At 49.3% G+C, this 26,601-nt stretch overlaps 2 protein-coding genes across 3 annotated transcripts in view; one reads left to right on the plus strand and one right to left on the minus strand.

Moving 5' to 3' along the window:
• The first annotated feature begins 2 nt into the window (after window positions 1-2).
• BCCIP (BRCA2 and CDKN1A interacting protein) lies at window positions 3-8,189 on the plus strand. The gene is made up of 7 exons (XM_074297141.1): window positions 3-216; window positions 1,544-1,618; window positions 1,760-1,840; window positions 2,857-2,949; window positions 3,777-3,964; window positions 5,422-5,590; window positions 6,585-8,189. Exons 1-7 carry the CDS (start codon window positions 46-48, stop codon window positions 6,753-6,755), a joined length of 948 nt encoding a protein of 315 aa, XP_074153242.1. The 5' UTR covers window positions 3-45; the 3' UTR covers window positions 6,756-8,189.
• Window positions 6,986-26,601, minus strand: part of DHX32 (DEAH-box helicase 32 (putative)) — a 67,354-nt gene continuing 47,738 nt past the window's right edge. For both annotated transcript variants that reach the window (XM_074297135.1, XM_074297136.1), the window contains exons 7-13: window positions 26,250-26,349; window positions 26,003-26,161; window positions 13,417-13,608; window positions 12,630-12,761; window positions 9,573-9,760; window positions 8,734-8,915; window positions 6,986-7,385 (exon numbers count right to left, since the gene is read on the minus strand). In XM_074297135.1, the coding sequence (XP_074153236.1) occupies window positions 7,196-7,385; window positions 8,734-8,915; window positions 9,573-9,760; window positions 12,630-12,761; window positions 13,417-13,608; window positions 26,003-26,161; window positions 26,250-26,349 (1,143 nt within the window). In that variant the 3' untranslated portion in view covers window positions 6,986-7,195. The remainder of the gene's footprint in view (window positions 7,386-8,733; window positions 8,916-9,572; window positions 9,761-12,629; window positions 12,762-13,416; window positions 13,609-26,002; window positions 26,162-26,249; window positions 26,350-26,601) is intronic.

The raw sequence follows: 26,601 nt of genomic DNA on the forward strand, positions 1-26,601 counted from the left end.
CCTAACCCGGAAGCATCTGAGCAGCCGCAGCGGGAGCGGAGCAGCATGGCGTCCCAGGCGAAGAGGCGTGCGCTGGGCAGCCGGCAGCCGCGGGCCCCGGGAGCCCGGGCCCCGGAGGAGCGCGAGGAGATGTCCGAGGACACCGACGGGAGCGGCGAGGAGAGCGGCGGCAGTGACGAGGAGGACGAGGAGGAGGAGGACGAGCTCGTCAACCAGGTGCTTGTGGGGGCTGCTGCAGGCGCTCGGTGACATCACCGCGTCAGCCCCTGAGTGGCAGAGGTCTCTTTCTCCCCCCCACCCCCCCGCCCCCCCGCCCCGTGACGGGGCCTGGCACCCGCGGGGCAGCCCGGAGTGCTCCGGAACAGATCGGGGTTGGGTGCGCTCGCTCCTTTACAAGTGGGGAAACTGAGGCAGGGCGGGGGAAGGGTCGGGGCTCTTAGGGAAAGCCTGCTGACCCCCTCCCACCCCCAAAGCCGCAGCTGCCTTCCAGTGACCGCAGTGTCGGTGCGTAGGGAGAGTGTGTGCGTGCGTGTGCGTGCGTGTGTGTGTGTGTGTGTGTATGTATGTGTGTAGGTGACGTGCACCGGGCTTCCGTGTTTGTGCTCTTGGGTATATGTCACGTGCCTCTCGGAACACGCGTGTGCGCGCGCGGGTGCAGCGGTGTTGGGGAGCACGGTGGTGTGCGCGCACGCCAGCGTCTGGCCTTACGTGCGGGTCTGTGCGCTCCGGGCGTCCGCGCATGTCGGCGCCGCTGTGTCCGCCGGGATGCCCAGAGGTCTGGGGAGACCAAGTCTGTGCCCGCAAATGTGTGTTGTGACCTGTGGTGTGTGCGCTCCCGTGGACATGCTCGTGCGTGTGGTGTGGATCCGGGGACACGGGTATGTGGAGAGGGTGTGTGCGCTTGTGTACCGAAGTGTCTGTAATAGACACCCGTGGGTGTGCGCATATTATACAGTGTACACGTGCATAGTACAGCATGGGTGCGTTGTGTACTTGTGTACGTGTGTTCCTAGAGTGTATTGTGTAGCACGTGTGCAGTGTACGCATGGGTGCATCGGTCCATACTTGTGGACGCACCGTGTGTGTGGTGTGACATGGGTGCGTTGTGCATACAGTGCATCGTGTGTGTGTGTGTGTGTGTGTGTGTGTGTGTGTGTGTGTGTGTGTGTGTGTGTCCGAGGTTGTAGGGGCAGCAGAGAACAGGTGGGTGGGGGAGGGCGCGCAGGGGACAGTGGGGGCCTTGCAGAGTTCCGGTCTGTGTGGGTGGAGGCCTGAGCCGGGGAGGGCCACGCCTCATCCAGGGGCCTCGCGGAGGTTTGACCAGAGGAGCCCCCCGGTGGTCCTTGGGGGGATGCTGGGGCCCATCCCCGGAGGAGGCGTGTGGTTCAGGGAGGGCCGGGGCTCAGGATTTGAGAACCGGAGACATGACTCTGGGCAGCGCTCGGGGAGCTCTGCTTGGCCTGTCCCCAGGAGGCGGGAGGTGGTCTGGAGGCCTGGGCGGGGGAGGGGGGCCGTGTGACCGTGCCCTCTGCGCCCTTTGCAGGAGGTGAGCGTTGAGTTTGAAGCTCATTCCATCTCGAGCAACGACTTTGACGGAATAAAGAAACTGCTGCAGCAGGTGAGAGCGGGGGCGGATGCCGACCTTCAGTTCTGGGCTGAGTCTGTGAGAGCACCTAGAAGTGTTCATGGGCGGGGGACCTGCCTCTGTCTGTGCCCGGTGCAGCCTCTCAGGCCCGAGCTTGTTTCCGTCTGTTTCCAGCTCTTCCTCAAGGCTGCGGTGAACGTCGGGGAGCTCACCAACCTCCTGATACAGCAGAGCCACGTTGGCAGCGTCATCAAGGTGAGAGGGAGGCGCTGCCGCGGGCGTGGTGTAAGCCCGGGGCCTCCCCTGCTTGGTTCTAGACTGTTCTCCTGTCCGTGTTGTGTCTTGGGGGGGTGACCCAGAAAGGAGAAGTGAGGACGGGGGGAGGGAAGGAGAGGACCGGAGGCAGCCGTGATCCCGGCCAGGAGCTGGGTGATGGCAGTGACGTTCCCTGCTCCGCCCCCCGTGCAGCGGGAGGGCGCCACCCTCGGCCGGCCTGACAGCCCAGCGCTCGGAGCCGTCTTCCAGGGCAGGCGGAGCGAGGGGAAGCCAGAGATTGGCTCTGGTCAGGACCGCGCCTGCGGCATTGAGGGGAGGGCTCTCACCGGGGGCTGGGGGTGTCTGGCCCTTGAATAAGGTGGCTCAGGACAGCAGGACTAGGAGGCAGGAACCGCGCTGGGCAGAAGGCCCCGGGCCAGCAGATGTGCGTGCCTTCCACCGGGGCCCCTGCCCAAGCCTGGCGTTTTGGTCCGGGGCATTAGCTGGCACCGAGACAGCGTCCCGGCAGGGTCGGCTTCGGTTCTGCTTTTCGTTCTTCCCTGGGATGTTGCGCTAACAAGCAGAAAGAGAACTTTGTGTTCGTGTGCAAAAGGGACCGCAGCCCTCCTCTCATCTCGTTCGGGGCCTGCAAAGTGGCGCTTTCTGGAAAGGGCCGCCAGTCTTGACTTGCTGCTGGAGCCTCGAGGCCTCGGAGCGCCTGGTGTCCCAGGACGCGCCTCGTGGGGCTTCAGGCCTTCCGTTCCACTTTACAAAGCCAAGGAGCAGGCCGCAGATTCAGCGGAGCCAGCCGATTTTAATGCCAGTTCAAATGAGCCCATTTTCTGCCGAATAACCTTTTAGAAACGGAAGAGACGGCGGTAGTCACCGAGCCCCCGGTGCGTCTGGCTGACGAGCAGGGCCCTTCCAGTCACACGTGACGTCAGAGGTAACCCTGACTGCCCCACTCCTAATTCATTCTTCCGAACCCAAATCTAAAACCTCTCCTCTTCAAACAGCAAACGGATGTTCCAGAAGAAAGCGACGAGGAGGATGCTGAAGAAGAGGAGATTTTCGGTTTCATAAGCCTCTTGAATTTAACCGAAAGAAAGGTCAGCTCCGTGGGCTTGTCTGAATGTGACCCTTCCCGTTAGGCATTGCTGCCAATTCCAGTGGCGTCTGCTCTTGTAATTCCCTCTGAAAACACTTTTTCGTTACCTGCCGTCAGTAGATATCGGGATTGTTTTCTGCAGCAAAGTCGCTTCTTAAAGTGGTTGTTCTCCTGTTAAACACTGGCTTGTTCTGGCCACATTTCTGCTCCTGGCCCTGGTTTTAGGGGCTCCCTGGTGCAGGTGGGACGTTAATATTTATGATCTGGAGATTGTCCCATTAAGGTCAGTGAGCTTATTGGTGACAGTTCATTTTGTTGTTGTCATTTATCATTAATGTCATCATTCATTTTGTTTTAGTCAAGAGACATTTATTTAAGCGCTAGCACTGTGCTAAGCACGGGGGACACAAAAGGAGGTATAAGACAGGCCCGACTAGCCAGGGGCTCACAGGCTAATGGGGGAACCACATGCAAACATGCATACAAAGCTAGTGGAGAGGGGATAAATAGGAGACGATTGGGAAAGAAAATGGCATTCTTGTTGGGATTTGAGGACCCTGGGAAGCTAGCCGGTGGCGATGACAAGAGGTGGCTTGTTCCTAACTTAGATTCTGAGCACCTTTCAGGCTTTAATGATAATTCAGAAGCCTCTCCCTATCGCTGACCAGGTGTTCGGTAAATCCCCAGCCACGGGAGAATGTCCCCTAGAGACCAGAGCGGGCCCTCGGGCCCAGACTCCTCAAGGGAAGTAGTTAGAGCTGACTTTCAAGCATTCCCATGTCCGTGGCTGGTCTCTAATACAGAGGAAACCTTCTTTTCGATTTCCAGGGTACCGAATGTGCCGAACAAATTAAAGAGTTGGTTCTGAGCGTCTGTGAGAAGAACTGTGAGCAGAGTGTGGTCGAACAGCTGGATAAGCTCTTAAATGATGCTACCAAGCCTGTGGGCTTCCTGCTAAGTGAGAGATTCATTAATGTCCCACCCCAGATCGCTCTGCCCATGCACCAGCAGCTGCAGTAAGAGACTTTCTAAAAATCACTTCCAAACGGGCATTTTTTCCCAAATGGTTTCAGAAATGGGATCTAAATGGAAACGTTGATGCAGAAAGGAAGAGAGAGAAGGCTGGCGAGGATTGAAATAGCTGAGGAATGAAAGCAGTAGGATTAATGGGGCGAGTTGGTCTTTACCGGGAGAGCTGTAGCTAGAATCACTTAATTCCCTGCTTATAGAATCTTAATATGGTCCTTATTTGGGAAAAGACTTCAATTTTAGGTTCAGTTGCTCTTTCTTACTCGTTAAATTGATATAATGACCCCTCTCCATATATCAGAAATATCTTTCCATTAAAAAGCCTGAATTTTCCCATATAAAATTTAACCATATAAATTTTGGTGCGCATCAACTAAATATGCAGATTCATTTGTATAAATAAATACAAGGAATCTTGTTAAAAAAAAAAAAAAAAAGAAGATGCAGTCATGAACAATAAATTCCCCTGGGGTGCTTGATCTGAAAACAATAAAACCGTATCTCTGACTTCAGAGATGATCTTTTTAACGGCCACATTTAGGTAATGGAAGGCATAAAATACACGTCTGACACAAAGGGATCTCTGACTGCTATTGGTGCTCTGGTGGGGTCTTGAGGTGATCCAGGGTCAGAGACCAGTGGGGAGGCAGCTGCCCCTTGGCTGTTACTAGTTTTTCTTATGGCTTCTTTGTGGGTGTGGGACTCCCTTTGGGAACCTCTCTACCCATCTCTTCCTTCATCTTGTTCTCGCCTCCCCCAATTTGCTGGTTGTCTTTTGGTCAGGCGGCTTCGTGCCGTCCGGGTTCGTTGGGTCTGAGATGCTTCAGGTCCCTGCAGAGCCAGGATTCCAGCGGGTATAAGTGGGGGGCGGGATGGGCAGATCTTGGCAGCAGCCAGATATGCCACGGGGCACCAAGTCGGGTAGACCCAAGTTTAAATCCCGCTTTGGACCACATTTGCTCAGTGTAAGAAGGGGGATAATAACAGCATGTTATAATATTTAAGAAGTCTTTAGCACAGTGGCCCATAACCAATAGGTGTCCATCAATGTGTATTTCCTTCCCTGCTGCATTCTTGCCTAGAAAAACAAAGAGTGTCATCTAACCAGCTTTTTTTCCTTCCAATATGTATTTTAATGTATTGAAACTGAAGTGTTTCAGGGCAGTGTGGATGCCAGGGTCTCTAGTGCCCTCCTGAACTTCCAGGTTCCCAGTCCCTCAGACCCCAGCCCAGGAAGCCCCTGCCCACAGTGGACTCAGGCCAGAGGCTTTCCTGTTGCCAGGGAGCTAGTGGTGGGCGATTACTCCTGGCTGGCTGGAAATCTAAGTTTTATTCCTTGTCTAACTCCCTCATCCTCACACCACGGGCATATCAGTAGGCAGAGTGTGTGCTGGGTGGTTCTTCTGCGGGTGTTGATGGCTCCCGTGTGTCCCTCGCTCTGCAGGAAGGAGCTCACGGAGGCCCAGCAGGCCAACCAGCCTTGTGGGAAATGCTACTACTACCTCCTGATCAGCAAGACGTTCCAAGAGGTCTCGAATTCCAAGAAGAAGGGTAATGCGCCCCAGAAAGAAGAGCTCATGTTCGCCAACGCAGAGGAGGAGTTCTTCTATGAGGTAAACCTGGGTACCACAAAAGGCACTGGGTGGGCTGGCTCCCAGGCTGCTCTGGGCCGGCCGCTCAGTCTAAATTCCACAGGATTCATTGTCTGAGGGAGTTTGCTCTTGGAAGTGAGTTCCTTATGAGAAGGAAGTCACTGCTCTAGTGTGCTCACATTGTCTTTTATAAGGGACGTTCTTTTTATAAATTTTTTGGGGGCAGAGGGTGGTGTTTTGATTGACAGTGGATTCTGGAGCCCTTGTTGAGCTCCTTGATACCTTTTAGGGGTTGGGGATAGGCTGCTGTACCCAAAGCCTGGACCTTTGACGGTTGGTCACATATGAAAGACTTTATGGTAACCTTTCTGACCATCATGCCTGGGAAGTCAGTCCTGAAGCCCTGAGGGTCTCATTCTATCACTGTCCAGAAGGATGGAGGGTGTCCTGAGCAGCCCCTGGAAGGGCCTCCACCATAGGCTGAAGGAGAGTGTCTGAACCTGGGATTTTCGTCCTCATGGGAAGTGGGAGATTGGCGGGGAAGCCTTGTCTGAAGGTGACTGGAGACCTTCAAGGCCAATCCTGGCATCTCCCAGACAAGGGGGCGAGGACTTGTGGGGTCAGAGATAGCTTCTGTTGGAGGACAACTTTTGAACCCTAATCTCCTAAGCCTGTGCCACTCTCCATCATTAGACTGGCCCAAGGTCACCTACCATCACTTTTAAAGAGGAAACTTACAACAAACAAACAGCTAGGAATTTTAGGTTGAAATGCAGCGGGGGTAGGTGCTGTTTTTATCCCCATTTTACAAACTGGTATTCTGAGGCTGGCGTTCAGGGACTTGGCCAAGCCTTAGAGCAGAGTCAGGGCTGGGGGCTGTGGAGCCTGGCTCCCGGGAGTAAGCGGCGTTGAGGCTGGGAGCAGCCTGCAGTGTGCCCAGTGGCTCCTACGGCCCTTGGGCCTTTATTCGTCGGGGAGGAGGTGTGCTAACTAGGGTTCCTTTCTCTTGCCTTAGAAAGCCCTTCTGAAATTCAGCTACTGCGTGCAGGAGGAGAGCGGCCTGGCGCTGGGAGGCAGCTGGTCTTTTGACGACTCACCCATGAGGCCCCTGAGGACAGTCATGGTGATTCCGGCCAGCAGGATGGGCTCGGTCATGGAGGCTCTGCGCGAGTACCTGTCCGTCTAGGGCATGTCTGCCGCCCGCGAGGGGCTTGCTTCCTGATGGACCCCCTGGAGAGTGAAGGGCTTTGAGAACCCGTATATAACAGAGGAGCTGGATGGTTCTAGCACCATGGCCTTAATATTTGGGTTTTACAAATTTTTTTTTTTTTTTTGGTCAAATGTACCCCCGGGCTTGTGCAACATTCATTAAAAGCTCATTCCTTTCTCCAAAAGAAATAATGCACAGGCTAGGAATTTTAAAAACTGAGCAACGACTGTTTGTTTATTTGGGTTGCTTCAAGGATGTACAAAGAGTTTTATTTGTACAAAATTATCTCGGCCAACTGATTTGTCTCGCCTCTTGTCTCTGTACATCCTTCACGTTGACAAACCACTACAATGATTAACTTTGGGTGTTTATTGCACATCCTGTTTAGTGTGTACTGAGTAGAATTGAGGTTTCAGTCACTGAATGACGCACCGCGGCTCGGCAGAAGCTTCTGGGCACTCTTCGCACACTTTCTCTTTACTCGGCTTCTGGTCCTTTTTCACCGTGGAGATGGGCGATAAGTGATTGATCACTTGCTGCAGAATATCCTTACTCTCACTGGGAGGCAGATTACTGAAATAATACGGTGGCGCCAACTGCATGAATCTGTGGGAGCAAAGGAAGAAAGGCCTTGGTAAGTGATAAATACCAAACCTCTGCAGAGCTCCCTAACGGAACGGGAGCTCATGTGTGCCACCGGATGCAGAACCCCCAGAGCAGTTGGCGGTGAGCCAACGTCAGGCGACCCGTGCGGGTTTGGAGGACAAATGGACACACTCCTTACTGAGCATGCTGGGAAAACCCAGGATGGGCCATTTCCTTAAAGATTCTTTGTCAGGAGTGTGTATTGGAGGATTTCCGGTGGCTGCGCCATGAGAAGAAGCGCCCTGGGTTTCTCTCTGCAGTTTTTTAAGGCCAGAATGTTGAAAAGAGTCTGCCGCTTCAGGAACCCTCATTCTCAGGTCTGCCTTTTGGGCAGAGGCTCAACCTTCTGAGAAGGTTTTTAAAGTGCAAAGATTAAACTTCATTGGGTTACAAAGGAAACTATGGATACTGAAACTGTATCAAAAGACTTTTTTTTTTTTTTTTTTTAAGGAATCATGTTCATAGACCTAGCTAAAGCAGCCCTGCTCTAGTAGGACAGCCACTGAAAATACCTATTTGAAAGCAGAGGCTTCCAAACCTCTTTGGGTCCTAACCTTGGAAAGTCATTTCATGATCCAGCCATTGCCACGTGGAAGTGGAGGCCAGTGGCCTGCAGGGGGAGCCATGGCCAATAAAGTGGCTCCATTTTCTTAAGGCTGCTTATGCATTTTGTTGTTAGCGGACTATTTTTGAACAAAAGTTTTCAAAATACACTTTTATCCCAAACATCACATTAATTATTAATAAAGTGTCACATTAATATAATTGACTGGTTGTCTGATATTAAGCTTCAGGGAATTTTCTGGGAGAATATTCTGGCAGAGACTTTAAAAGTGACCTTTGGCACCTGTGCTTCAGCCACTCTCTTTCCAGCTGAGAGCGGAACTAGCTTTCTAAAGCTGTCCCAGAGCTTCCCCTCCCCATTAAATGCTGCATTAAGTGCTGCAAGGGATAGCCGTCCTTCCTGTCCAACCTCCGCTGGGGCCATCCCTGGAGTTCTTCCGGAGAAACCTGAGCCTAGCGATTGGTGAATCCCTCTTAGGTGACAGGGCCCTTCAGCAGGCTCTGGCGGGAGAACTGCTGAGTTTCTAGGACACTCTTCCCCCCAGCCCCATCTCTATCATGTCACTGGCTTGGAGGGAAGGTGTTATATCATGTTTGCCGTGTCTGGTGGTGTATGGCCATTTGGGACACATCTGGGGAAGCACAGGCGCTTAGGATTGGACAGTGGAGGACTTTCTGCCCTAAGGAGGCCCGAAGAAGGGCTGGAGTGTCAGGACCAGCGATCCCCTGTGCCAGCCCCACTTACAGCTCGGGAGAGATTTCAGAGATGATCTGGATGCAGTTGTTCTCAGAAATGCTGAACGTGTGGAAGACCACCCACTCTGGGATCTTCTTCATGTCATAGTAGCATGAAAGGGGGTGCAGCTGAGCCACCTGCTTGTGGGTCAGCATCAGGTAGTTCCCCGATCCATCGACATCCCGAGCAATCTGAGGGGGTGAGGACAGCAGAGCATCCTGGTCACCCACGTTTCAGGACTTTACAGACCCACAGCCCAGTGACTTGAGGTAGACCAGGTGACAGGAGGAACTTGCTCAGTCCCCTATCTTGGGGCTGCACCAACAAGCCTTCAGCACCAACTCCTGGGAGTCTCGGGTTCTTTTGCACAGGCCCCTGCCCCATGCTGCCCCCAACCCTTCCCCATCCATGTGCCATGGCTCATCTTTCTCCAGCAGCTCTTGCACCTTCCCTAGACCCAGGCTCAGGCGGCCATCCCCTCCCTCCCAGACTGTCCCCTCGCCTCGGCTGCATTCTCTACTGGAGCATCCTCGAGCATGACTGGAGCTGCTACTGCAGAGCCAGAGTGCAGAGAGCGCAGGCCATGGGCCAGGAAGGACGGCGGGTCTGAGAGGAGCTGTCCTCCTGCAGCCCCTCAAGGCCCCTTTTAGGACCTAGCTGACACCCCCTCCCCCCAGGCACACAGGAACAGTTTGGTGTCACCTTTGAAACTGCATTAGTAGGGGCACAAGCTGGTGGTTGATATAGTGACGCTTCCCTCTTCCCATCAGAGCGGGCGGCCCTGGGAATCTTGGAGAGATTTATTTTCTCTCTGATGCCGCGGAGATGAAGGCTGTTGTGGATCTTACCTGCATAAAGTAACCGGCTATGAGAGCTTTCTTTATGTTCAGGGTGTTTTCCTTTGAGCCAAAAGCCGGCTCGGAGTAGGGGAGCTCAATCCGCTTGACGATGTCGAAGAGCTCGTCGCGGATGCTCTCCGCCATCCTGAGCGCCGGCAAGCTGAGAAAGTGATCCGCGCACCATTTCTCTACAAAGTCTGAGGGAAAAGGGCAAGAGGCCTCTGAGAAAAGCTCCCAGACAACGCAGGCCAGAAGGAGCTGGCTCAGGGTCATCTGGCTGGAGGCACAGCTAGGACGTGGCCGGATCCTGGAGGCCAAACACCCTCCCGGCAACATGTCTGCACCACCCTGGGGTCAACTTGGATGTGGGGGAAAAGGGGGACTTCTTTGTAGTTCCTGGTCCCTTGATAAGGAGAGGGCTGCTCAGACACAGCAGACTTCTAGAGGCTCCTTTTCCTAAGAGAACTGGGGACCCGACCCGCCGGTCTGCGCCAACACCCCGCAGTCTCCTCAAATTCAGAAAGAGAATGAGGGCGAGCTCGCGGGGGATTTCCCCACCCCTCCTCCTCCAGGTTTACACGGAGATTCTGTCTCCTTGCACTGAAATGTGGGTGTCGCTGGGAGCCCAGCTGGTTATGGGCTTGTGGGGATCCCACCAACCTGGTGAGGCGGGGAAAGCACGGCTGTTCCTGCCAACCGCCGCAGCCAACAAGAGGCTGGGTGTGCGTGTGTCCCTATGTTCTGTGTTGTATATGTTCTCTCCTTGTGTTGTACATGTTCTCCATGCATGTTGTGTGTGTACATTCTGTGTGTTGTGTTGAGTATGAGTGTATGTTGTGTGTACACATGTTTTGTGTGGTGTAGGTTCTCTCCTGTGTGTGTTGTACACCTTCTGTGTGTGTACGCGGTCTTTGTGTTTATGTTCTCTCCATGTGTATAGGTTCTGTGTGGTTTTTTCTGTATCTATGTTCTCTGTTCTGTGAAAATTCTGTGTACATTCTCTCTGCACATGTGTGTGTATGTTCTGTCTGTGAGAGTCTATGTTCTCTGTCCGTGCCCGTGGAGGCCGTGGCCAGAGCCACGGCGTCCAAGCATGGCATGGGCCGGGGCCCCTAGCAGGCTCGGCCCCCATCCCAACCCCCAATGAGGTCCTCCCCTTGCCCAGGGAGCTTCCTCCCGTAGTATCCCCGGGGGGCCAGAGCCCGCTCCCCGTTTACTTTTGGGCGGGAGAGATGCTGCACTATGGAAACTGGTCTGGATGCACGGCAAATGAACTCTGAGGGACTGCCCGCCACAGTCGGCTCGGTCCTCAGGAAAAACAGGGATTAAACAAAATAATGAAGCGCTCTGCCATGTTGCTCCTAGTTATTTTTCAAACATTTACTCACTTCCTCTATAGTTTCTACTGTATATACGTAAGTTTGCAGTGTATCGTAGCACACACTCACTCACACACACACTCACTCACTCACACACTCACTCACTCACACACTCACTCACTCACACTCTCTCACACTCTGCCCAATGAGCCCCAAGTGGTTGAAGAGTCAGTCACGACTGAAAATAACCCAATGAGGGCGACCTGGCTCAAGGCCAGGTGGAAGCTTGGTCACAGGGGACTGGGGGCTGCATTCAAATGCAAGGAAGCTCTGGCCCCTTCCTTGGATCCAGAGACTCCGTCTACTGTAAAAAGGTCCGGTAAATCTAGCCCTGGGCAAAGGGCGGCTGCTCGGCAGGAAGCTCAGAAGCTGGCGCCAGTGGTGAGGGCGTGGGTGCCACGGGAGGGCCCGACCCTGTGAAGGCTGGATAGGCTCCACCTTTCCCAGTAGCAGACCCCTGTGCCCTTGCATCGGTGTCAGGCCAGCTCCCTCTCCTTGAGCTCACTGCACACGAGAAGCCCTGGGGGAGGCTTGGGCATCAATGCCATTCTCTCTGCGGGTCACCAGGCACCCAGGCCGCCTCCAGGCCGGCCTTTGCAGACTTCCACCTGCCCCCCGCAGACCTGACAGAGATTCTCAGATTCACTGTAACTTCCCAGGTCACCAGCAGTGGTTCAGCCACTCCGTTATTCCCCCCCCCGGGGGGGTGGTACTCTCCAGGGCTGATGCACTCCACTTGGGTCATTGGCCCCCACCATCTGGGCCACGTGCCCAGCACACAAGGCCCATCTCCTCCCCAACACATCCTTTCCTGCCGTCCATGCTTCCCTAAGCTTGCTTCCAGGGTCTGTGCTCTTGGGCACCCCATCAATCATCCCCCCACCCTCAGAATGGTTTGTTTCAGAGGCGCCCCCCATGTCTGGCCCCCCTTTATTGTTTTTCTTTTGCATCCCTTGTTGGGGACTGTCTGACACGACAAGCAGGTGACTCTGGACAACTTCCATCACCTTGGCCTGCCTCAATTTCCCCAAAGGTCAAGGGAGGACACTACGAGCTTGACCAGCCGTGGCAGTGGTAAAGGTCCCATGAGACCACAACTGCAAGCAGCCCCCATCACTACACTGGAGAAGGCAGACAGAAGATAAGCTCCAGAAAGGGGGGCAAGGCGGGGCCGGGGAGGGTCTTCCCTGCTTTTCTTGGGGGACTGAACACACACTCGTCAATCGAGTGACTCCAGGAATAGACCAGAGGCTGGCGGGCCCTGGATTCAGTGGCCCCTGGCAAGGGGCAGGAATGGGCAGGGTGGCCCCAGGAGAGGCTCAGTGATCAGTGGCCAGTTGGATCCAGAGCTCCTTGCTGCTCACTGGGGTGCGCTCCCTGATGTTCTCTCTGCAGACATCCCCACCCCCAGCTCAGCACCTCTCTCCCACCTCTGGGAGGACACCCCTTCCTCTTGTTCTCCCCTCCCCCAGCCCTGAGAGGCCTGGGGCCCCCTAGAATGCCACCCAGCAAGCATCAAGTGCCTGCTGTGTGCCGGGCTCTGAGGGGGTTCTCTGAGGGGACTCACAGCCCCCCAATGTCCTGCGCACAGTTCTCCGCCCTGGCCACAAGGCACGCTCTCTAACTGGGGAAAAGGCAGTGGGAAAACCCTGCGGCAGAAGGGTTGGACTGCCCGGCACTCACTTACTCTCGCTGGCTTCCTGGTAAGCCTTGTACACGTTGAGGAGCGTCAGGTGGTCGCCGTCTGGGTGGGAGAGGTCCGTCCTCCGCTGCCAGGCCTCTTCTGCGCCGGGGGGCAGGGGCAGGAAGCAGTCAGGAGCTGCCCAACACACAATGTCTAGCTCAGCGCCCTGGGGGGAACCAGGGGCACCCCGAGATGGCCCATCCTAGAGTCCAGCCCAGGAGCTTCCTGCCTGCCTCACGGGGGAAGGGGCTGCCCCCACTAGGATATGCCCGAGAAGTCAGGAAGAGAGGGGAGATGGGTCCCACTTCACTTTTTCCCAAAGGAAGCCAAAGGGCAGTTGGAAGAAAATCAACAGGTGCCCTTTGCTGCGGGCTCTGAGGGCAGGCCGGCAAAAGTCGGCTCCCCAGGCCGCAACATGGAAGCAGCTGGCTCCCTGTCTGCTTTCTGCATTCTAAGAACTCCTTCCTTCCTGCCTTTGTCCCCCCATCCCTTCCCCCTCCCTCCTTATTCCTTTCTTTCTCTTTCTTTTCTTCCATTTCTCTTTCCTTCTTTCATTTCTTCCTCCTTTTTTTTCCTTTCCTTTCCTTTCTTTTTTCCTTCCTCCCTTGCTTTCTCTCTCCCTCCTCTTCCTTCCCACAGCATTCTTGTAACAGTACAATATTTTTGCACTTTTGACATTACCTCCACTACTAGTTTCCAAATATACTGGGGCTCTTTGCCCTTTGGAACAAAGCTGCTCCCCCGTCCCCTGCTACGTGGCACCTCACACAAACAGGGACCACAGCCGTACCTGTTACCATGGCGGCGATGGTGAGCATTTCATCGACACAATCAAATTCACAAGAGGCTAAGATGGCCTTGGACAGCTTAGGATCCAGAGGAAACTCTGACATGATGATGCCAAATTCCGAGAGGTTCCCATCGTTATCCAGGGCCGCCAGGTAGTCCAGATCTTCTAGCGCTTGCATTAAGCTTTCAGGAGCTAGAAGAGAAAAGGGGGGCCCATTTCCTGCCAGCTGCTTTTATGAAGGCCAAGGCCGGCCCTTCCTGGCTTCCAGGGAGCCACAGCAGTCGCCTCTGGGAAAATGACTCAGAAGAAGAGTAGCATCCAAATGATCAATAGTCAAGAGGGGCAGCCAGATGGCACAGTGGATAGTTCTGGGCTTGGAGGCAAGAAAGACTCATCTTTATGACACTTCCCAGCTGTGTGACCCTGGACAAGTCACTTCACACTGTTTGCCTCAGTTTCCTCATCTGTAAAATAAGCTGGAGAGGGAAATGGCCAACCCTCCAGTGTCTCTGCTAAGAAAACCCCAAATGAGCTCACAAAAAACTGGACAATTGAAATGATCAAATAACAGAGCACTTCTGAAAGAAGAAATCCAAACAATTAATAGCTATCTGAAAGAAGTGCCCCAAGCCATTAATAATTAGAGAAATGCAGATGCAACTTCCCACCGTTTGGAATTGGGTTGGAGGAGCCTGGGGAGAATAGGCCCATCATGGCCTGATGCAGTACTCTGAAAGCTCTACAAGCTGTGTGCCCCCTGTGTGACTGGACCCAGTGATACCATCACCAGACCAGAGTCCCCGAGAAGTCCATGGTGGAGGAAGTGGTCCCATCTGGACAAAAGTACGCGCAGCCGCTCTCCTGAGCCCCCTCGGTGAGGGCCCAGTCTCTGTATGTGACGGGATGCCGTGGCTCAGAAAGGGCCACACTCGCCCAGAGAGAAGGGCCCGGGGGACATTTACACTACCTGGGAAGGCTCAAGGGCCCAAACTGTCAGCTTTCAGAATGATGACTCCAAGGGGCCAGACTGGGCCCGCAGACCACCACGTAGGTTTCTGGATCTGGCCAATTTGTTTTACTTGACTTTTTTGTGAAAGGTTTTCTTTTTACCTTCCCATGATGGGAATGTAAGAGTGATTATAATTGCTTGTTATTTACTAGGGAAAAAAATAACTGATGCAGGGCATTCTGTAAAGGGCTCTTGACCAGTCATTGCTGAAAGTCAATACTTCAAGCCTGAGGACCACAAAGGACACTGGCCAAATGGGTCCCAGAGCCTGTACAGCAACCCGGATTGAAACCTTCCCAGTAATACCAGGGGTAATTACCATAATTATTCAATACTGTACTAGAAATTCTAGCTATAGCAATAAGAGAAGAAAAAGATATCGAAGGAGTAAAAAGATGAAACGAGGAACCAACACTATCACTCTTTGCAGATAATATGATGGGATACTTAGAGAACTCTAGAGAATCACCTAAAAATCTGGTGAAAAAATTAACAACTTTAGCAATGTTGCATGCTATAAAATAAACCCACATAAATCATCATCATTTCTATATGCTACCAAAAATAAGTCAGGAGGAGATCGAAAAATTCCATTTAAAATAACTGTAGATAACATAAAACACCTGGGAGTCTATTTGCCAAGATCAACTCAGGGACACAAATACAAAACTTTTCACACACACACACACACACACACACACACACACACACGGATCTAAACAACTGGAGAAATAATTGTTCATGGATAGGCTGAGTTAGTAAAAAAATTGCTAATTTTGCCTAAATTAATTTACTTATTCAGTGCTATACCAAACTACTAAAAAATTATTTTATAAAGTTAGAAAGCAGTAAATGACCGCAGCAATCTAGTGTTTGATAAATCCAAAGACCCAAGATTTACAGGGCAAGAATTCACCATTTGACAAAAATTGTAGGGAAAGGAGTTTGGAAGAAATTAGGCAAGAGACCAATGTCTTACACCATATACCCAGATAAGCTCAACATGGGTAAATGATTTAGATGTAAAGGGTGATATAACAAATTAAGGTAAAATGGAAAAGTTTACCTGTCAGATCTGGGATAAGGGAAGAGTTTATGGCCTAATGAGACAGAGAGGATTATAGGAAGAAAAATGGTTAATTTTGATGACATGAAATTTAAAAAGTAATAAAACAATGCAACAAAAATTAGAAAAAAAATGTTTATAGCAGCTTTCTCTAAATATGTAGGGAACTGAGTCAATTTATAAAAATATAAGCCATTCCCCAATTGATAAGTGGTCAAGTGATATAAACAGGCAGTTTTCAGAAGAAATCCAAGCTATCAATAGTGATATAAAAAAAATGCTCTAAACTATTCATTAGAGAAATGCAAATTAAAACAACTGTAAGATACTACCTTATACCTATCAGACTAGACTAAGAAAACAGAAAAAGAAAATGACAAACACTTGAGAAAACGTGGAAAAATTGGGATGCTAATGCATTGTTGGAACTGTGAATTAATTCCACCATTCTGATGAGCCATTTGGAACTAAGACCAAAGGGCTATGAAATTGTATTTACCTTTGATCTAATCAAGCATTCTCCAATTGATAAATGGTCAAAGGATATGAACAGACAATTCTCAGATGATGAAATTGAAATTATATCCACTCATATGAGTGTTCCAAATCACTACTGATCAGAGAAATGTAAATTAAGACAACTCCGAGATACCACTACACACCTGCCAGATTGGCTAAGATGACAGGAACAAATAATGATGAATGTTGGAGGGGCTGTGGGAAAACTGGGACACTGATACATTGTTGGTGGAGTTGTGAAAGAATCCAGCCATTCTAGAGAGCAATTTGGAACTATGCCCAAAAAGTTGTCAAACTGTGCATACCCTTTGACCCAGCCGTACTATTACTGGGCTTATATCCCAAAGAAATACTAAAGAGGGGAAAGGGATCTGTATGTGCCAAAATGTTTGTGGCAGCTCTTTTCGTAGTGGCTGGAAACTGGAAGATGAATGGATGTCCATCGATTGGAGAATGGTTGGGTAAATTATGGTATATGAAGGTTATGGAATATTATTGCTCTGTAAGAAATGACCAGCAGGAGGAATACAGAAAGGCTTGGAGAGACTTACAGCAACTGATGCTGAGTGAAACGAGCAGAACTAGGAGATCATTATACATGTCAACAATACTGTATGAGGATGTATTCTGATGGAAGTGGATAACTTCAACATAGAGAAGAGCTAATCCAATTCCAATTGATTAATGATGGACAGAATCAGCTACATCCAGAAAAGGATCACTGGGAAATGAGTGTAAACTGTGAGCATTTTTTTTTCTTGGTTTTTCTTCCCAGATTATTTTTATCTTCCAAATACAATTCTTTCTTTGCAACAACAACAACAACAACAACAAAATTTGGTCACATATATATTATACCTAGAATATACTATAAGATATTTAATATGTATGCGAATGCCTGCCATCTAGGGGAGGGGGTGGAGGGAAAGAAGGGAAAAGTCGGAACAGAAGGGAGTGCAAGGGATAATGTTGTAAAAAAAAAATTACCTATGCATATGTATTGTAAAACAAAATGTTATAATTATAAAATTAAAAAAATAAAAAAGAAATAACACTTTAGTATCCCAGAGACATCAAAGAAAAAGGAAAAGAGTCTATTCTATAAAACTACTGACAGCAGCTCTTTTTGTGGTGGCGGAGAATTGAAAATTGAAGGGATAGCCACCAATTGGGGAATGGCCATGCGAGCTGTGGCCATACAAACTGTGATGGGATCCTATTGTGCTATATAAGCAATGATGAGCAGGATGGTTTTAGAAAAAGCTGCAAAATATTATGTGAACTGATGAAGTGAAGGAGAACAATGTATTTAACAGTAATTTTGTTACTAAATTTAGCTCTTTTTGGCAATACAATGATCCAAGGCAATCCCAAAGGACTCATGAAAGATGCCGTCCACCTCCAGAGAAAAAATCTGATATGTTCTGAGGTTGAAGCAGACTTTTTTTTTCACTTTATTTTTCTTTTGAGTGTATGTTTGCTTTGCAACATGACTAACATGGAAATACATTTTGCATGACTTCACATGTAAAACTGATGTTGCCTTCTCAAAGGGTGAGAGAGAGGGGCAAAAGGAGAGAATTTGGAACTCAAAATTTTTAAAAATGAATGTTAACTATTTTTCACATATAATGGGAAATTTTTTATGAAATGAAAAACATTTTGATTTTTAAAAAGAGCTAACGCATAGGCTAGTCCAAGAAGCTGCCCCCTCCACGTGGTGGGCTGTGGGAGGCCTGCCTCAAGAGTTGCTCTGTGGGGTGCACATGAGGCCTGGGATTTGGTCTGGAGAATGGAGACACTGTCCAGGAGCAATGAAGGGCAGATTAGGTCATGTCAGCTCATGCAGTCTGCTGTGACAGGCCTGGAGGGTCTTGGAACAGACGGGAGAGGCAGCTGGAAGACCGTTGGCAAGTACCCCAGTCTGGGGCTTGCAGGCTGCCTGGAGCAGAGACAGAGCTTTAGTCTCTGATTTTTCAGTTACCACCAAAGTCCACTTTGGGGGAGGGAGTGAGAGGCAGCCCGCTGCACTTGGGTGGGGAGAAGAAACTGCAATAACTCAAGCTTCTGTTTGGATTTCCTTCTGGGAAAGATAGATTTATCCTCCTTCTCTCCCCTTCGATGATTCTTGCAGAACGCTGCAAGCGGCCTGGGCTGTTGAGAATGGATGCTGTAAACTAGGAGATCATTATACACTTCAACAACAATACTGTATGAGGATGGATTCTGATGGAAGTGGAGATCTTCAACATAGAGAAGAGCTAATCCAATTCCAATTGATCAATGATGGACAGAATCAGTTACATCCAGAGAAGGAACACTGGGAAATGAGTGTAAACTGTGAGTGAGCATTTTTTGTTTTTCTCCCCAGATTATTTTTACCTTCTGAATCCAATTCTTCTTGTGCAACAACAAAATTCAGTTCTTCACATATATGTTGTACCTAGGATATACTATAAGATATTTAATATGTATGGGAATGCCAGCCATCTAGGGGAGGGGGTGGAGGGAAGGAGGGGAAAAACTCGGAACAGAAGGGAGTACAAGGGATAATGTTGTAAAAAATTACCCATGCATATGTACTGTCAAAAAATGTTATAATTATAAAAAAATTTTTAAAAAAAGAGAATGGATGCTGTAAACTCCCCGCCCTGGTTGGATCAGCTCAATGGAGGAGAAAACAGCGAGAGAGGAACTACGCAGAGAATCGGCACTGGAAGCCTCAAAGGAAGAGGGCCCATAGAGTCTGTGGGTGGGGTTGTCGGGTGCACAAGTGCCATGCCTGGAGCAGCCCTGGGTGGGGAAACAGCCCTGCAGGGCCTGAGCTCCAGTGGCGGTCACTGGGAGCTTGGCAATGCCATCAGTCTGGGACTTTCCTACTGAGATCAACAGCAAGAGTTAGCCCTGGAACTTCTGGAACTTGTTTCACTTGAGAAAGGACAATTTCCCCCCCCACCCCTGAGGCTGGGGTTAAGTGACTTGCCCAGGGTCACACAGCTAGGAAGTGTTAAGTGTCTGAGGCCCGATTTGAACTCAGGTCCTCCTGAATTCAGGGCTGGCGCTCTATCCACTGCGCCACCTAGCTGCCCCAAGAAAGGACAAATGAACAAATATGGAATCTTTTTTTTTTTTTAAGAATTTTTTTTCCATAGTATAAATGCATGAGTAATTTTTTAAAAAATAATATTATCCCTTGTATTCATTTTTCCAAATTATCCCCCCCTCCCCTGATGACAGGCAATCCCATACATTTTACATATGTTACAATATAACCCAGATACAATATATGTGTGTAAATACCATTTTCTTGTTGCACGGTAAGAATTGGATTCCGAAGGTATAAGTAACCTGGGCAGATAGACAGTAGTGCTAACGATTTACATTCACTTCCCAGTGTTTCTTCTCTGGGTGTAGCTGATTCTGTCCATCATTGATCAACTGGAAGTGAGTTGGATCTTCTCTATGTTGAAGATTTCCACTTCCATCAGAATTGATCATCATAGAGTACTGTTGTTGAAGTGTACAGTGATCTTCTGGTTCTGCTCATTTCACTCAGCATCAGTTGATTTAAGTCTCTCCAAGCCTCTCTGTATTTCTCCTGTTGATCACTTCTTACAGAGCAATAATATTCCATAACCTTCATATACCATAATTTACCCAACCATTCTCCAACTGATGGACATCCATTCAACTTCCAGTTTCTAGCTACAACAAAAAGAGCTGCCATAAACATTTTGGCACATACAGGCCCCTTTCCCCTCTTTAGTATTTCTTTGGGATATAAGCCCAATAGCAGCAATGCTGGGCCAAAGGGTATGCACAGTTTGATAACTTTTTGGGCATAAATATGGAATCTCTTGTGAAAGGTGCCATGACAAGGAGGAAGGAAAAAAAAAAGAAATTTCTCACCTATGTTAACATTTTATAAAATCACCTCTTTGAACTTAGCAAAGATTCACTCAAGAGCCAGGATGATATTTCTCCTTAAATGAAAACCAGTGGTACCAGGCAGCAATCCAAGCTGAGCATGGTGGTCCGAAGCTTCCCCTGGACGTCTGTGCAAGGGCAGCACAACATTCTCATGACGGCAGCTCCCTGAGGGCCGAGGCCACTGTCCCTGCATTTCTTCTCTATTTGAGGTTGTCTTCCACCGATCCGTTAATCTCTACTCCCAACTTGGTTCTCAATCGGCTCTTTACTTCCACACCATTGACTTTTTTGTGTGGGAAAGGTCAGTAATGAAATCCAAAATTCATCATATATTGCAGGCTTGGCCAGATAAACTTTCTTCCAGGTCTTTACATGTGTTATGGGAGAAATAGCTCCTTTTTGAGTTCATGAAGTAGATGGCCGCTACAGAATAATCTCTGACTTATAGAGGGAAAAACCTAGGTTTTATAATGCTTAAGCACTAGTTTAGGAGGTAGAAAAATAGCCTGAGCCCAGATTGGAGTTTCTGACAAGTCTTATAGAGAACTTTGTCAGAGACAGAGAAATTATTATTGCTTTTTAACATGTCTCCTTCTTGTGCCACACAGATCACATGGGCGTAGTCAAACAGTCTTTATCTCCTGCTTCCTTCAACTAAGATAAGCAAACTAAGTTCAAACCCATTAGTAAACAGATTCAAACACGATTTTATTTCAGGAATGTCCAAAGTCTTACTTTAATACGATTATTTCACGATTCAGCTTTTTTCTCCCCCAAAGATCAGGTGAGGTTAATATTAACAGAAAACAGGCTTCGAGCAACCAAAATGTTCCAGGAGGAACGGCATAATAAAATGGAAGAGTAAAAGGAAAATGAAAAATTGTCATCATTATAGGTTCTTAATTCACTCACCCATCTTTTTCTTAGGCACCACACTTCTGAGTGAGCCTTAGGGGCTAATGGAGTTCTGTCACAGACTCCATAATAGAGTGGATGGGTCCAACTTGGGGGCACTAAGGGTACGTGGAAGCAGGCTTTTTTTTTTTTAAATTAAAATTAAAAATATGTGTATTATCATAGAGTCCTAAACTGGGTCCCAGATATGAGAAGTGGAGGGACTTAAAGGCCAGGAGTGCTTTTCGCAGAGGGAAAAACTGGTGGCCTAGGCACTAATAGCTACTAGTGGTATATAGCTCTTGTCACTGTGGACTCATGCTGAGTGATGAGCAGGTTGCTCTTCTGCTCTATAAACCCCGGTGGCTCCCTATTACCACTGGTTCAAACGCATGCCTTTCATAGCCTCTGATCCAAGCTGCCTTTTCAACCTCATAGACTGTTCCCTTCACACATTCTTTGGGCCTGACTGACCAGTCTTCTTGTGATCTTGGTCTCAGACATCATACATCTTGGGAAGTTGTTCTGGTCTTTACTTTATGGTCACCTTGGCTGCCTAAGAGAAGGTGAGCAGCCGTTTTGTCCATCATTACACACTATCCCAGGGCCTGGCACACAGGTGGTGCTTAATAAATGTTATTTGGTTGACTGAAGATGATGCTCATGCACTTGATTTTATAGGAAAATGTGATTCTCGGGTTGTTTTTATTCTTGCACACAGATACATCCTGAGAGGATGGGGAGGCAAAGGAAGATAGAGGGGAGTGTCTGCCTTTGAAGGAGGAGCTGGCAGCCTATTCTTTCTGGGAACGCTGGGATTACCTCATTTTTCTCTATTCCCTCAGGATGACTTCTTTCGGCAGCACCACTGTGCTCTCAGGCCCACTGGGGTCTGCACAGACCATCTACTCCAGTACTAGGGAGCTGGGTTTCCTCTTGCAAAGAAAATCTTTTTGGGAGTTTTAAAGCTCTTATCTCAGGAAGGTCAGATTTTCTTTTCAGCCAGAAATCAGGCCCTGGTTTTTCGCTCATGTTCCCCGTTCGGGCAGTGCCACAGGATCCAACAAGGGGGCTGGCTCTGGGCTTCCCAAGTGGAAATCAATGTTTTCCCAGGCTGCTTCCAGCTCCTTCATTATGAGTACACGAAATAGGACTACAAAGTGGGGGCTTCGGCCTCCTCTCACTTAAGTGTCCTCTGTCCAGGACAGGGCAAGGAGTAACTCAGATTCTGGCCTGCGTCATGGATATGAGGCCCGTGAATGCAGGGCCTGGCACAGGCAGCTGGCTGCTTCCCTGCCCTGTTCTATTTATTAGCATGCGTTGCATAACTTTAGACTGGATACATGCGCAAAAGCTCTATCAGGGCTTTCTGGGGGTTATAAATGAGCAGACAGAGTCCTCAGCCTCCCAAATTATATTTTTCATTCTGTTCCAGCGTACTCTAAAAGACCCTGATTATCTGATAAAAACAAAGATGTTCCTATCAGGGATTTGTATGAATTCAATTAATGGCCTTTGGCCCAGTTATGCCAAATCCATTTTCGTATGGTTCACGAATCCTGAAAAGGGTAACCAGTTTGCTGCATTTGCTTATTTCAATTATAACTTGAATTAAATACAGCAGCTGCAAGCATGACCTGCTTTTTACTTCCAAAATGATGAGTCAGAATGAATCCCGTGTATTTTCCTCTAGCGCAGCACAAAACAGTCGTGCGAGTCCAACCGGCGCGCAAAGCCTCACAAAACTACTTCTGAAACAACCTGGTCCCGGGCTTATTTGCTGCCATCTCACAGTATTCGGCGCTGGCTAGAGGAAGGTGCAGGAGCGGGCTGAGAAGAAAAACGTACTGTGGGGAGCACCCGGCTTCCTGCTTCTCAGTCTCGGGGCCACGGCGGCCTGGACTTTGTCCTCAAGCCTTTTGGAAGGGGCTGAGGCAGTCCTTGCCTCTGGGCCATGGAAAACCTTCATAGGGATCCCTACAATCAAGAGACGGTACAAGCAACAGGTGGCGGTCATCCATCTCTGCAGCACATGGGGTGGAAAAGTTTTTTTAAAAACAAGTGGGTTTCTTTGGACTGTGGAAGTCTACCCAATGTGCCCAGGAAATGGGCCGGTCACCTGGAAAAAAGCCACAACTCTGAGGTTCTGTTGGCTTTTTTAAAAGTCAAGTAGCAAAGACCATTTATATTATTTCCCTCAGGTTTTAGTCACAGTCCAATTTTCAATAGGTATAATAAGAATGGAGAGGAAGGGAGGGAAAGGAGAAAAAAAGGAGAGACAAAGACAGAGAAGAGAGAAAGTGAGAGACAAAGAGGGAACACTTGTGTAAAGTTAGTGCAAGAGCTAGACAGAGAGGAAGATTCCCCAGAAGCCCATGGGGGAGAGAGGATCCAGAGAGGGGATGATTAACAGCACTGAACACAGCTCCTGGAGGGGTCAAGGAAGGCGGTGACCAAGAGGGCAGAGCTCACCTGACAAACAAAATCCCTAAGTGTTGGTTTTAAATGAAGAAATGTCACTCCAGCCTCACGCCTAGAACACGACACACGCTCCCCCTCCCTAGCTGCCCTGCAGGTCAGGCCGGGCCGAGGCCCGAGACAGAAGCCGGAGCAAGTCCTGGCCCCACCACTGATGAGCTGGTGACTGTGGACCAGTCACTTATCTAAACCTCCATTTTCTTCATCTGGGGATGGGGACACTGCTCTGTGAGCCCCAGCAGACTGGGTACTTTGTGAACTGCTGCCATCCATGAACAGAGGGAATAAGAAACCTTCCACAAACTCAGCCAGTGACCTCCTGGTTCTGTTCTCACAACCTTCCTGGATTCTGTTCTCAAAGCACAGATGACCCAAGGAGCCCCCAAGATACCCTCATGCTCCAGGAGGCCTTGACGATGCTAGATGGAGCCCTCACCTCCATCTTCACCTTTACTTCCTGATTTCCTGAGGCTGACTCCAGAGAAGCAAGTCTCCCATGATCATTTCTGGCCCTGGGAGAAGCCCCAGCCCTGAACTCGGGATTCAAAGCTCAACTTGGTCACTTCCTGATGGTGTCACTGCCTTTAAACGGGGCGTTCCCTTCTCTTGGGCCAGAAAGCCTGGGAGGACCTTTTTAGCCAGAACACATCTTTCTGCACGTCTGCCTCTTTTCCTGCAGAGTCCTTGGCAAGACTGAGCTTAGCCCTCCCGGGACAGCTCCGGCCTCCTCTCAGGTGGCTATAGGGATGAGCTGCCTTGGCCACTGCCCGTCTGGTCCCTCCTCCACCTCCCTCAGGAGCCACGGGAGCAGATCCTCCTGTCTCCAAAACCCAACTAGGAAGGCGTCTTTCGTCTTTTACTTTGTGTGCTGGGTCCTCGCTGGATCTTAGTAGCCCCTTCTCAAAAGAGTGGTTCAAAATGCATAAGATAAAACTCAAAGGGAAAATTATTCTGAAAGGTAAGAAAACATTTCTGAAAAACTCATTAATTTCCAGGGAAGGAGCCGAGTTCTAGAACAAGACACATTTGCCAATCACTGTTAGTGGCTAGGGAAAAAAAAAAGTTCAAAATTCAGAAAGAAAAATAGTAAAAAGACACACAATGTATGGTCTTGTATTAAATTCATATCCTCTGCTTATATTTATACTGTGAGTTTTCTTTGGGGGGGGGGCCTTAGGTAATATTTGCCTTTTTAATGGACAGCTTTCAGAAGTCACCCCCCTCCAAACTCTTCCTTGTGACTCCTGAAGCCCAAGCTAAGAGACCCAATGGTTTGCACCCACGGGGAACATGTCATTTGCCTCTTGGAACGCTCCACTTCTCTTGCAGGAGGAAAGACTGGCCCACACAATGAACCTGACCTTGGCTGCCTCTGTGCGGTCCCCACTTGCTTTAGTATAATTATGAGGTCTACTTCTTTTTTCTGGGTCTCTTACTCCCTGGATTTGCAAAGACTCATGGGAGACCATTGGGTGTAGTGATGGTAGGAGATGGATGGCTCCATACGAAGGGACACTGTGCTTAAAATGACGTGTCCCACTGGCTCACAGATAGAAGGAGGGAACTTCAAAGCCCCCTGCCCCCTCCCCCAAAGCACTGAATATCAATTTGGTCCTTTCTAAAAGCTGATGATAAGACTGACTGCACCCACCCACCTCCCAGGTGGGTCACAGATACAGGGCAGTTCTTGTTTGTTGAATCACAATCCCCCCCAGTCCCTGGACGCCTCATGTGGCTGACATGCATTTCTAGCAAGTCGAAGTGCTCAGCATTTCATGACGTGGCCCCGTGGCTAATCCAAGGAATGAATTTCTTTTACATGAAGCAGAAGTTAGGATAAAATGATATTTAGGAGAAAAAACTTTTCCAGCCAGAGTTTCTGATAAAGGCCTCACTTCTAAAATATGTAGAGAATGGATTCAATATAAAATATAAGTCATTTCCCAGTTGATAAATGGTCAAAGGATATGAACAGACAACTTTCAGATGAAAAAAATTGAAATTATTTCTAGCCATATGAAAAGATGCAAGTCATTATTAATCAGAGAAATGCACATTAAGACAACTCTGAGGTACCACTACACACCTGTCAGATTGGCTACAATGACAGGGAAAGATAATGCGGAATGTTGGAGGGGATGTGGGAAAATGGATGCTGATACATTGTTGGTGGAGTTTTGAACAAATCCAACCATTCTGGAGAGCAATTTGGAACAAAGCCCCAAAAAGCTATTTAACTGTGCGTACAGTTCCAATAGAGCGGTAATGAACTGACCCAGCTACACCCAGCAAAAGAACTCTGGGAGATGACTATGAACCACTACAGAGAATTCCCAATCCCCCTAATTTTGTCCCCCTGCATTTCTGATTTCCTTCACAGGCTAATTGTACACTATTTCAAAGTCCGATTCTTTTTGTGCAGCAAAACAACTGTCTGGACATGTAGACATAGATTGTATTTAACTTATACTTTAACATATTTAACATGTATTGGTCAACCTGCCATCTGGGGGAAGGAGAGGAAAAATTAGAAGAAAAAGTTTGGCAATTGTCAATGCTAAAAAATTATCCATGCATATATCTGGTAAACAAAAAGCTATTAAAAAAAAAACAAAACAAAACCCCAAGAGCAGCGTACAACACATGGCACAACAAGATGGACAGACAGACGTACGGCCAGGCTGCGTTACCTGGTCTGCTCAGGAAATCACAGTGGCCCAAGCCGGCGATATCGATGCGCTTCAGGAAAAGGACCAGGCTGGTCAGGTTGGCCTCCTGTAACTCCGGGACCTTCAGCGGCTTCATGTCCTTGCAGGCAAACTCTTCAGAGTACAGACGGAACAGTTTGCCTGCAAGAAATCAGAGAAAAGGCCTCTGCTGCCTTTGCCAGCCCCTGCCGCATTCCCCGTGCCCCCCGGCTCCGAGGGCCCGTGGTACCTGAGGACGAAGCGCCCAGAATCTGCTTGCGGATGTCAGCCTGGCTCCTGCTGATGGGCTGCAGGATGAGGGAGCTGGCTCTGATTCTAGGTCTGTAGACCTGGAGAGAAACAGCCTCTTGAGCCCCAGGCAAGCTGAGAGGGAGCCCGTCCTGATGGGCGCTGCCTGGAGCCAGAGCTGCTACCCGGTCCCTCTCCCGGCCTCATGTGCCAATGACAAGCCTTCTATCCATAGCCCGAAAGGCTCTAGGAGCTGGGATCCCACGGGAGGGTCCGGCCCTTCCCAGCACACTGTACTTGCCCTTGGGGAAGAGACTCAGAGGGAGGAGGGGGAGCAGGCCGAGGGGCCTTTG

The sequence above is a fragment of the Sminthopsis crassicaudata genome, chromosome 2 (assembly GCF_048593235.1).
Source record: "Sminthopsis crassicaudata isolate SCR6 chromosome 2, ASM4859323v1, whole genome shotgun sequence".
In the NCBI taxonomy this organism is placed as follows: Eukaryota; Metazoa; Chordata; class Mammalia; order Dasyuromorphia; family Dasyuridae; genus Sminthopsis; species Sminthopsis crassicaudata.